General features: G+C 57.6%; 1 protein-coding gene across 1 annotated transcript in view; it reads right to left on the reverse strand.

The window, feature by feature from the left end:
• The window catches only part of Atp6v1b1 (ATPase, H+ transporting, lysosomal 56/58kDa, V1 subunit B1), a 25,477-nt gene extending 14,291 nt beyond the window's left edge, over positions 1-11,186 (reverse strand). Inside the window, exons 1-2 of the mRNA XM_005385605.2 lie at positions 10,942-11,186; positions 3,643-3,698 (exon numbers count right to left, since the gene is read on the reverse strand). Of these exons, the coding sequence (XP_005385662.1) occupies positions 3,643-3,698; positions 10,942-11,059 (174 nt within the window). The 5' untranslated portion in view covers positions 11,060-11,186. The remainder of the gene's footprint in view (positions 1-3,642; positions 3,699-10,941) is intronic.
• Between the last annotated feature and the right edge of the window lie 847 nt (positions 11,187-12,033).

The raw sequence follows: 12,033 nt of genomic DNA on the forward strand, positions 1-12,033 counted from the left end.
CTGTACCACTGAGCTATCTCTCCAGCCCTATACACAGTATTTAAAAGCAGCCTTAGATGTTTAGATTTCAGTCTGCTGGATAAGGTGGTGCTTACTCCAAGTGTCAAATAAGATAATGCCGTATCCACAAACAACTACAAATACTCTTTGACTCACAGAACACAGGAATTAGGGGATGCTCTAGAGCAGAGGCTCCCAAAGTGTGGTCCTCAGGGCAACATGCACATCACCTGGGAACTCCTAAGAAATGCATACTCAGCAGGGCAGACATGGTGGTTGGCACAGGCTTACATTCCCAGCATTCTGAGAGGCTGAGGCGGGAGGATCACAAGTTCAAGCTCAGTCTGGATCCTGAGGGCTGGGGTTCAACCCTCAGCACTGAAAAAAAAAAAAAAAAAAGCAAATTCATGGGCCCCGGCCCAGCACTCCTGCATGAAAACTTTGGCCAAGGGGAGCCTAGCAATCTGTTGCAAGTTCAAGTTTGAGAAGCCCTGCCCTAGTGAAATCTCTCTAGAATACCCCCATTCAGGTGAGTGTCAGATAGCCAGATTCCCCGTTCATGCTTTCAGCAACCTGTGTGTGCGTTTGAGAGTGTTTGCACGTGAGTGTGCGTTAGTACGTGAGGCTGTGTGAACAGGCAAGTGTGTGAGCTGTTGGGAGCATAGGAACGTATGTGGATGTGTGCTCTTGTGAGATCAGGGCTGGAGGGGTTGATTGATCTGGCAGCGTTGGTTCTACACTCGACAAATCACAGATGTAGACTTTTCTGGGTCACAAACCCTGGAAAATCACATGAAACTGAAAACACCCTCCAGAAAAAAGCACAGGCACATGAACACATACCTACAAAGCTTTACTTACAGTTCCGAGTGCCTAATGTCTTGGGCTAAGAACTTCTGATCTACATTAAATTCTTTCCCAGCGTACTTTTCCTTTTGAGAAAAATGGAAGCAGGAAGAATATTTGCCTGTGCGATTCAGTACAGGCAGAAGGTGGCGCTGTAGAGACAGAATACGTAGTAGCATTTTGACCCAGCCACTCTAAAAGTGTCCAGAGGGTGAGGGGTGCACAGAGGTGTCTTCCCCTTCCCCTTCCCCTGGTCTTGTGAGGCTGTGTGCTACCGACCCTTCCCCTTGCCCTGCAAGCCTAGGAGTCTCTGGGTGTATCCACCACCCAGTTAACTTTACCCTGGCCGAGTTGCAGATGTGTCGGAGTGTCAGAGCCAAAGTTCCGCGGGTCTCTTTTCTAGCGCAGCCCCATCCTACAGCTGGAAACGGACGCCTGCACAGGGGTCCTGTCCGTTCTGCCTTGGTCCAGCCCTGCCCAGGCCGGCGGGTACGGCTCCGAGCTGGTGGGTCTGGCTCCAGGCGGCGATGGTGTGACTGTTTATGCTAATAAGGCAGACTTGTACTGGCCGTTCTCAGGGGAAGAATAATACATTTTTCTCATCTGATCCGTAAGCCAACCCTATTATCCTTAATATATGAGGGAACTGGGATCTACAATTCCGGATAGATGGTTCTCGGACCTGCAGGGCTGTAAGAACAGACTTCTGGGCCCTAGCCCAGTTTCTGATTCTGCAGCTGAGGTGGAGCCCACACAACTGTTATTTCCATCCAGTTCCCAGGTAGAGCCGAAGCTGTTGGTCTAGGCTTGGCAGGGAGCTGGTAGAAAATAGTGGACAGACCTGGGTTTAACACCAGAAATCTTCATTATGTATTTCAAAACAGCTAGAGGAGAAGAACTTGGAGAAATGAAAGTATTTAAGGGGATGGGAATACTATCCCAATTTGATTATTGTACAGTTGTACACAGAATCAATTGCATTGAATTGTAATACCCTATCCCATAAATAAGTACGAATATGTCAACTTTTTTAAAAGAGTCAATCAAATGTTCCTCATAGAACAGAATTACCTTTTTCTTCATCTTGGCCTTTTGAGACAGAATCTCCCTATGTAGTTCGGATTGACCTTGAACTCACTATCTAGCACAGGCTGGCCTTGAACTCCTGACCATCCTCCTGCCTCAGCCTCCCAAGTGCTGGGATTATAGGCGTGTGCCACCTTTGTCTTTTAAAATTATTATTATTGTAGCAATTTGGCTTTCAAAACAAAACAAAATCTTTGTCATAATGAAGATGTTTAAAATGAGAAAAGCATCCAAGAAGTCTGACTCTTTAGACTCCCTGGTGCCAGCGTGCACACTCCTGAGCCACACTTCCTCCCAGAGTGCCCCTTACACAATGAAAGAGCCCAGCAGCAATGGTCCTCTGAACTTGGAATCTGGATGCTAGCAATGGGTCTGAACAATAATCTGTGTTTTAGCAGTTGTGGTTTCCTTTCTCATCTTTTAAATTTTCATTGAGATAGAGTTGGCCTTGAATTTACTATGTAGCCCTGGCTGGCCTGGAACTCAGTGATCCTCCTGCCTCAGCCTCCTAACACTGGTACTACAAGCATGTACCACCACAACCAGCTTCAAAGTGTGGTTTCTTTAATAGAGTGGGCGCAGGCCCACATCTAGTCAGGCTAACACTCATTCATTCATTCATCTCATTAATTTACTCATTCTTCCTATGAGTAAACACACACTGAGCACCTACTGTGGCCTGGGTGTTCAGTAAAAGTGCTATCTCTGTTGGGCTCCTGGAGCCAGGGATTAGGAATGTGCCCAGCACATTCTGGGATGAGCCAGAGGGGAGTTGGGGAAGGTTAGCCCTGGAGTCAGCAGGAAAAGCATGTGCAAAGGCTCAGAGGTGCCAGCTGGCAGGTCCCTACGGAGACTGGCACGAGGAAAGGGCCGCAGAACCGTCGCAGAGGCCTTTAAGGGGAAGGCACTAAGGCCGTGAGGAAGCGCAGGGCAGCAGGAAAGGCAGTGTGAAGAAGGAGCAGGTCCTAAGGGCGATGGGGTGGGGAGAAGGTGGGAGGGCACAGGGACCCCAAGTCAGCGTCCTACTGAGGCAGGAGTAGGGTGAGAGAGCCAGGGAACCTGGGCCCTGGCACAGTGGGCTCTAGGATAAAGGGTCGAGGTGGCACTCAAGTTCCCGGTGTGTGCCCCTGGGGAGCTGGAGGACAGCAGTGCTCCCGTATCTCTGCAGGACCCTTTAAGACTCCGCAGTCCCCCACGCCAAAGTGCTGCCAGTGCCCGGCATTCCTGCAGTTCCCAGGGGTGCCGAACAGCCCCCAGGTCAGTTTCCTTCCCTGGCCCCACCCCACTTCCCGCCCTTGGCTGGTTCTGACATTGAGAGGGTCCAGCGCTCTGGAAACCATCAAGCCCTGGAGAGGCGGCCAGCCGCTGCCTCCTCCCCCCAGTGAGAGTCGAAGGTGGGGAGAGCCCAGCCTCTGCGGCACCCCCATTCCACTGCTGACGATGAAGCCAGCATGGGCCCCACCCACTTGCTGGTGCCCAGCAGCCTCCAGGGGGAGTTTGCTGCTCTGACAGCCCTGCTGACTTCCGGAAGGGGAACTCAGGTTGCCTGGAGACTCGGTAGAGGAGAGTGCGGGGCAGGTGATGGAGGTGAGAAACAACAGCACAGGCCCAGCAACCCGGGGCGGGGGGCACAGTTGGGATGAAATCCTGTGAGGGGAGGGGAGCCCTGGGGTTGGGCTTGGGACCGGGGAAGAGGCAGAGGAGTCTTACCTTGACCTGGTCCAGCACCACCAGGGGCCCATTGACACTGCACACCGTCCTGTAGGCTTGGGGAGGGGAAGGAAGTGGGTGAGGGTCTCCCCGCCACACGCTCACCTCTGAAAGTTCTGCTGCAGGATGGTCACAGACAGACAGACAGACACACACACACACACACACACACACACACACAGAGGCATCCTTACTCTGCCTTCCCTCCCTCTATACACCCCACCTCCTCTCCAGCCCGGGCCATCAGGGTCATTAGCTGTGACAGGGCCAGCCACCATTGCTGTAAGGGTCATGCCCCTGCCCACAGGGCCCCCGCTGCCTCGGACACCTGCAGGAGGCTGGGGGAGGGCTGGCGAGGGCAGAGGCCTCCTCAGAGCCCTCCCCAGCTGGCCTCAGCCCCCACCTCACACACCCCCTCCTCTCGGACTCACAACATCTTCCAAAGGCCTCTGGCCCCCAGCTGTGGCCCAGAAGTGCCCTCCTCTGCCCCTCCCCAGGCCCGCGTTTCCCTCCGTCCACCCCACACCGGCTGAGCACTGTGGGAGGGAAGCGGGGCTGTGCTGGCTTGCTTGAGAGAAACCAAACAGGGCCTCTGCCCTCAGCACCAGGCCCAGGCACGGCCCTGCAGGGAGGCTCCGGGCTCCCCTGGCTCGCTGGGTGCTCCGAGGGGGCAGAAAGGACATATACAGGAAGGAAGGAGTGTTCATGGACCGAGTGTCTGGGGAGACTCACAAAGGGGAAATGAGCTTGGCTCACCAGCTGGGATTAGGCTAGACATCGGGAAACCTTTGCTGCCCCAGCGGAAGAAGCCAAGGACTGGCAGCCAGGAAGCCTCGCTTTGGCTCTGGTAGAGGCTGGCTGCACGACCCTGGGATGGGCCCCTGCCCAGGGCAAAGAGGTACCCTGGGTTCTCGTGTGATACCAAGGCACACCTGAGATAAAGGAACTCGGCAAGGCAGGATGGCAGTGCTCGGTCCCTCAGGCTGGCAGGAAGATGGGACCCAGAAAGGGAAAAGCTTTCCCGGGGCCGCACGGATGTCTGTGGCAGAGCCAGGGCTGGGCCCTCCCTTGTACTCCTCTGAGACCACACCGGCCCCTGGTGTGGCCTTACTGTTGCTTCGGATCATGCCGGGCCTCAAGCCAGCTGATGCCACAGAGAAACCAGGAGCCCCTTGCCCAAGCCCTGCCCCAGTCGGGGCTTCTGTGATCAAACCCCTTGTTTTTGTCTGATCTAAGTTCCTTAAGGAAAGCATGTGCAGAGCAGCTCTGCTGGCCGTTGGTGCCCCCTCAACTCCATGCCCTCAGTCGACCTTCAATCCCCTCTACCCAGCTGCCCTCCCCTTCCCCCTTACCCCAGGAAGGCGAGGCAGGGCCCTCGCCTTGCACCCAGATCCAGGCCCTAGGGATGGCGCCTCCTGGGGCCAGGAGCCAGTCCCCCCCCCCTCCCGTGCTCTTTCCATCAAGCAAGCTCTGGTATCTCCTTCTAGAACACTCCTTAAGCCCCAGAGCTCCTCCAGGGCCTGCTCTCGCCAGCAGGGTCTCCACTGATTCTCCCCTCCCCCACCTGCCTCCTGCTCCTCCCTCTCCGCTTTGCCTCCACACGGCCTTCTCTGGAGGCCGCCTGAGCCTTTAGACTGCCACCTCCAAGTGACCCAGCGCATGCCCCTGCAGGCAGGGTGCTCGGCTCCTCTGGGGAGTCCGCCTTGCCTGCTCGCCCCACCTCCAGGCTCCCCCTCAGGCTCCTGGGAAGGCAGCTTGGTGCCTCCTTTCCCACCCCGTTCCCGGGTGACTTGCTTCCCTCCTTCCCTCCTTTCCTTTCTTCAAGAATCCCTCCTCTGTCCATAGTGGGGACTGAGCCTGGGGCCTCACACGGGCAGAGCAACTGCTCTACTCCTGAGCTATAACTTCAGGACTTTTTATTATTTTGAGACAGGATCTTGGTGTATTGCTCAGGCTGGCCTCAAACTTGTGATCCTCTTGCCTCTGCCTTCCAATGGCTGAGATTGCAGGCATAAGCTATCACATTTACCATATGTCCTGGAGGCCTTCTTTGTATTGGGCTAGGCTAATATAAGTGGCAAATAAAACATGGAGCCTACAATCTAAAATAAGTGTCCAGTCTTAGAAGAAACAGAATTATGAACTGTGGTGGGTGCTAAGAAGGGAGAGAACGGGATGAGCGAGTGAGACGGGCCGGGGGACCAGACTGAGTGCTCAGGGAAGGAAGCAGCTCGTGGGAAGGCCCACTCCTTCCTTCCTCACTTTCTCCCTTCCTCCCTTCCTTCCTTCCTTTCTTCTTCTACCTTCTCTCACCTTCCTTTTTTCCCCCTTTTCTTATTCTTTTCACTGTACTGGGGATTGAAACCAGGGCCTTCACACTGAGCTATATTCCCAGCTCCTTTTAAATGTATTATTAATTTTTACAATTTTGAGACAAGGTCTTGCTAAGTCACTAAGTTGCCAAGCTGGGCTCAGACTTGTGATTCTCCTGCCTCAGCCTCCCCGGGTGGTGGTATTATGAGCATGCACGAGTGCCTGGCTGGGAAGGGCCTTTTGAGCTGAGCCCGGAGCGCCAAGTGTGCTGTCCAGCACCCCTTGGGTGTGGGGAAAGGGCCTTGTAGCTGTGGTGAGCGGCTCCGTGGTGAGAAAGAGCCCCGCCCTCGGTGCCTTGGGAGAACAGGGAGAGGGCAGTGCAGTGGCCAGCACAGGCTGGCTTCCACTGCAAGAGACAGGTCACCTCCAGGACAGCAGCAGAGTTCTCCCAGCTCACTGCTGCACCCACCTCTCAGAACGCTGTCGGCCTAGGGCAGATGCTCAGCAAGTATTTAGTGGATGAACTGTGGGAGACACTTACTGGTTCTTCCAGCTCATTCCCCTGTCCTACATCAGAACCAGAGCGTGGCCCCCACTTGCCCAGCCCCCCAAACCAAAAGAGAGTCCTGTTGCCTGGCCTGAGGCATCAGTCTCTAACTCCTGCCCGCTTCCCCTGAAGACAGGGTGGAAAAGACTAGAAAGAGGATATATAATGCTGCGGAGGTGGCAGGCATAGAGAAACCCCCCAGGAGGGAGGGTAGGGGACAGAGGCTCTGGCATCACCCTCCCCAGCAGGAAAAAAATTGCCAAACACCCGCACACCATCTCCTGTCCAGGGAGCGTCTGATCCAATTGCCTGGATCGTTAGGGTCAGGGCTGCGGAGAGCAGCGACGCTGGCAGCACCGGGAGGGGGAACGGATTGTGCCTCCAGGGCCAGGCGGGGCCTCAAGAGAGGTCACTTGTTTAAAAGCCCCACGGAAGGACCAGCAGCTTGCTGCTCCATAGAGAAACGCTCGACCTGCCAAAGGGCTGAGGTGGGAGACGAAAGCCGTGAGCCTGGGGTGAAAAGATGCAGAGTGGGTGGTCCCGAAGGGCGGGCAGTGTGGAGGGGGAGGGCCCGGGACGGAACCACTTCCAGTTCCACCTCCCGCTTCAGTTCACAGCAGCGCCCGCACTTCACAGCTTCTGTCACACGAAATCCCCATTAACTGTGACATCCAACAGCTCTACCTGGGGAGAGGGGGCGGGGACAGCGGGGATGAGGGTACCGGATCAGAGGACGCCCTGTTCCGAAAGGAGGCGGGGCTGCCCCAGAAGGGACCCAGGGTCCGAAGCTAAGTGCTTGCCGGCCCTCCGGGCGCCAGCTTCTCAGTTCCCCTCAGAGGGAAGGCGGGGTTGATGGCTGCCCCCAGCCCAGCCCACACGGTGGGGACCAGCGTGAGGTCTCTAAGCCCCTCACCTAAGCGCACCCGCCTCTTCTCTGCGCTGCCTTCCCGGCCTTGGCACCCTGAGTGCCCGGCTCTAGGCGGATTCCTAGAGCGGCGGGCTGATGACCTCACTCCCCAGCCTCCAGTCTTCGGGACAGAAAACCCACTGGCGTGCCTGTTTCTGGCGCACACTGGACTGCTCACACCCTCCAAGGCCCTTCCTCCAAGGGCCTCCTGCAGCCGTGGGTGCTGCAGACCGACTTCCCAGAACAAGCGTGTCTCCCCCGAAACTAGAGTAGGTCTTTTCTTCGCGCTGTCCAGTTTGGACCCGGACACAGTGGTGGCTGAGCGTGCTGAAGTCCTTGGCTGGCAGTGAGGCCTTTTGTCCGCATGCACCCCAGATGCTGGCTGTGTCCATTTCGTGGAGAGACAAACTGAGGCCCAGAAAGGCTGCCGACTTCTCCCAGGACACACCACAATTCAGGACAGTACCTTGTGGTACTCAGGGATTACGGCCCCTGCCCAACCCTGGATGTCCCCCTTGACCCTGGAGGGGACGGGGTGCTGAGCCGCCAGCAGAGAGCTGGCTCAGATGACCTGAGGGGCACTCCCTCAATGGGCCTCCCCCAGATGCTTGCCACCCCGCTCCATTGTCCTTGCTGACACTGGGCTGCACTTTGGGCTGCCGGCCAGTGGACTGCCTCCCTACCCCCACCTCCCCGCTGCCTGCCCTGTCAAAAGCTCAGCGGGGCTCCCGAACAGCGCTCTAATTAGCGCCGGCCCCGCCACACCTGCAGCGTCCCCAGAGAGGGCTGAGGCAGGCGCCCATGCGTGAGGCCGGGGTGGGGGCAAGCCCGGGGCAGCAGGTCCGCACCTCCTCCTGATCCCAGCTGGGGAGGTTAGGGGCGGGAAGGCAGGCACTGGAAGCCAGGGGTTCTTAGAATCAGCCCAAGACCCTGTGGCTTCCTCCCCTTTCAGTTGAGGAAACTGAGGCTGGGTAGCAAGCCTGTGCTCTGGCACATCAGCCCCTGGGTGATCTCACCTGGCTGCATCCCTCCAACCAGGCTGTCAGCTTATCCTTCTGAACCTTTGCGCAAGCTGTGCCCCCTCCCCAGCCTGGCAACTCTGCCCAAGCAACCAGATGAAGCTCCATGCCAGCTCCTCCCCACCGAGCTCTAGGGGAGCAACTCTAGCTCTGTGGGAGACAAAAGGGGGCCTTCTTCCCCAAGGTGGACGCTGCTTGTGTTCATCCCCACCCTGATGCTACCCTGCTTCCCCTTTCTGGACGGTTCTCTCACTGCAGGGACAATATCAACCTTGTGGCCTCCATTGTGATGGCTCTGCCTTCTCTAGGAGGGGAAGGCTTCCTAAGCTGCGCTCTGCTCACCTCTGCCCATGGCCCAGGCGGCCCTAGGGCTTGGCCTCTGGTCTAGAACTCTGCCTAGAGTTGGGCAGCCTGGGAGAGGGCTTAGCGTCCCAGGGTGGGAGGCCAGACTGGGAAGGAGGGCAGACAGGGACATGCAGTCTGCCCTCAGCCTATGGAGGGTAGCAGCTGGGGAGAGAGTGTCCAGATCGTCCCTGGTCCTGAGCCTGTCCCTGTCCTCAGGAGAGAAACACCTTCAGTCACTGAGAAGGACAGAAGCATCGGGGCGGGAGGAAGGGTGGCTCCTGGTGCAGCCTCTGAGGCCACTGTCGTGTGCAGCAAAGTGAAGGCTTTGGCCCCCTGCACCACCAGCCTTGGCTCTGGGGCGGCTGCGGGATGTGAACGCACCGGCCTGGCTGGGGGCCACACGCAGCCATCATGGACCAGGCCTGCAAACCTGGGGACACCGTCACTCCTGGGTTCCAGCCTGGCTTGGAACCTGTCAGATGTTGACTGTAAATAAGGAGCTGGCTGGGAGGGAACTGGCTGGAGGCTGCTCCAGACCTGTACAGTCCTGCCTGGGGGCGGCTGGTGCGGTGAGGCTGTACCTGCAGGATACCTTCCAAGGTGCATTTTCGAAAAGCAGCACAGAACCTGTAGGTCCAGGCCCCACACCCTGCCCGAGTGTAGCCTCTCCTGTCCCCACAGGTGGGGCGGAGCCGGCCTGCAGGGGTGAGTTACCACACGGGGAGGGGCAAGAATCAGACTCCCCAGCTCAGGCTCCAGTCCTGAGCTCTGGACTCACTGAGGCCAGGTCATAGCTTATTTCCAGCCCTCGGCAACTCCAGCTTTGGCCTAGGGGAACCTGAGCACCTGTCCTCCTCCCACCTCCACAGACAGGACCTGCAGGGCTTCCGTGGGAAACCTGACCCCACGCCACTCTCCCTTCTCAGCTGGTCTGTGCTGCACCCCAGCTGCTGGCTCAGGCCTTAGTAGGTGCCCCACATCGGGCTGTGCTCCCTGAGCCCCTGGGCTGAGTTCACAGTTGCGCTCTCATCCATGATTGGGTGGCACTGGTGGCTGCCACCCAAGGGAGGGAGGGAGAAGAGGTGGCTGCACCAAGCTCTTTCCCCTCACCCCGCTCGCCCTGTAGGGAGCCTCTGGCTCTGCTTAGCTGGGGCTGGCCAGGCTGGTTTGCTCCATCGAGCTGGACTGTCTGAGAGTTTGCTGTGCCAGGTAGAATGACCTTGGACAAGGAGACTGGGGGCTCCCTTTGATCCTCTGCAGCCTGCCAAGTTCTCTGCCCAGGCAGTGGGACTTGGCCCATCCCTGCAGAACAGGCACAGGAGGTCCCTGAGAAGCTTACAAGGGGATCCCCCGGCACTGGGGCGCATATACATGCTCCTGTGCCCAACACTGCCTTGCCCTAACTGTACACACACACTGCCACGCGCAGACATGTGACACTGCCCAAGCAGGAGCTCATGTGTTCCCCCTTGAACCTACACACACATCACATACCTCACTCCATGTGTTCAGGCATGCGCACGCGCACGCACACACACACACACACACACACAGTTACACGTTTCCTCCCCCAAAGCGAAGGTGGGAACACACCCTCCAGGCTCAGCCCCTACCAGCTCCTGTACACAGATCCCCCAGCCTAGAAGGCACACGCACCATTAACAACACGGTCACCCATTTCCTCATGCTGAGAATGCTCACATAGTCTACATCGCCACACCTGCTAGCCCAAGTCCACTTTATCATGCACGGGCTTGTGCTGGGCGTTTGGTGCGCATCACACACACACACACACACACACACACACACGTTCCCATGGGAGGATATACACATGTGATCTCTGTTCCTTTCTCTCTAAGGGGCAATTGGAAGACCTTTTTGGACTTAAGTGTCCGAGGCAGGATCAGGGTGAAATAGCTACTCCCCACCCTCTCCTGTGGGTCAGCCTGGGCTGGGCCCTCCACCCCTCCACCCGCCACCCTCACAGGTGACCCCTGTTGCGGGCTGTCCCTGCTGCATCACTCCCACTGGACCGAGAGCTTTCCCCTCTCTAGGTCTCCTCTTCCTCTTCCTCTTTGCAAGAAGCAGGGCTGAGGGACCTCATAGCCCACGGCCAGCGCACCGCAGCTCCCCACCCTGGCCTCACCCGCTGCGGGCTCTGTACTCACTGATTCGGGGGTGGGTGATGTAGTTTCGGGTGACTGCCTGCACGTGCTCTCGGGCTGTGCCTGGGTCACAGCCGCCGCCGGGCAGCCCCCCGGGCCTGCTGTCTACCTTCATAGCCATGGTGAGTGGCGGCTGCGAGTCAGGGCCTGAGAACGCTGGTGGCAGCTTGAAGACTGAAGACTTCGGGCCCAGCTGGAGCTGGAACAAACTGCCCAGCCTGAGCCTGCGGCCTCCCCTCCCCTTCCTCCCCTCTCCTCCCACTCCCTCTGCACTCCTCCCCCAGGCTGACTGTAAACAGGGAAGCTGGCTCAGCTCTGAAGCTTGCCCCACACGCAGCAGCATGTGCAGACCTGGGAGGTGGCTGGCTACCTGGGAGCCAGGGGTGGTGAGGGAGAAGGGCAGAGCAGGAATGCAGCTTGTCTAACGTCTATGCTTGGCTGTCCCTCGGCCCACACCCCTCAGGCTTCCTGGTCTCCTCTCTGGCAGGCTGCCCTCTCCTTGCTGGCCTCCCAACCTGCCCCCAGCCTGTACCCCTTGCCCTACACAATATTATCACGGTCTTTCCCCGGTATCTACAGAGGATTCTCTCCTGGCCAGTATCCCTTCCATGTCCTACAGAAGCCTTCCTGGGTTCCCCAGCACCTACCTTCGGAAGGTCTCTCATGTTGCTGAGTCCCAAGCTGAGCCCATGTCTCGTCCATCAGACCTAGGTCTCCTTATGCCTGTCATGTGCTACTGAGAACCCCGAGAACCAGGGCTGATTTCTCAGTCTGACCCTAGGGCCCTGACGTTCTCAGCCTAGGATACAGAGTACAAATGGAGGTCCACATGTTCTGTATCTAAATATTTGGGATTACAGATCAAGCTATGCCCACAGCCTCACCTGTGTTCCACACAAGACTGCTGCTTCTCAGGAGCCCCCTTCACGCAGCTGTGCTTCCCCAGGGCCAGCGGAGATAGCGCAGGTGTGGTGGGCCAGGCAGAATGGACGCAGGGAGGTGGCTGGCTGGGCCCAACCCAAGGTCACCTGGGCACCCCCATGTCTCATTCCAGACCCAGGGGTTCCCACATTGTAAGCACTTACCCAGGTGCTA

Source organism: Chinchilla lanigera, unplaced genomic scaffold (assembly GCF_000276665.1).
Source record: "Chinchilla lanigera isolate Chin_1 unplaced genomic scaffold, ChiLan1.0 scaffold00023, whole genome shotgun sequence".
Taxonomy (NCBI): Eukaryota; Metazoa; Chordata; class Mammalia; order Rodentia; family Chinchillidae; genus Chinchilla; species Chinchilla lanigera.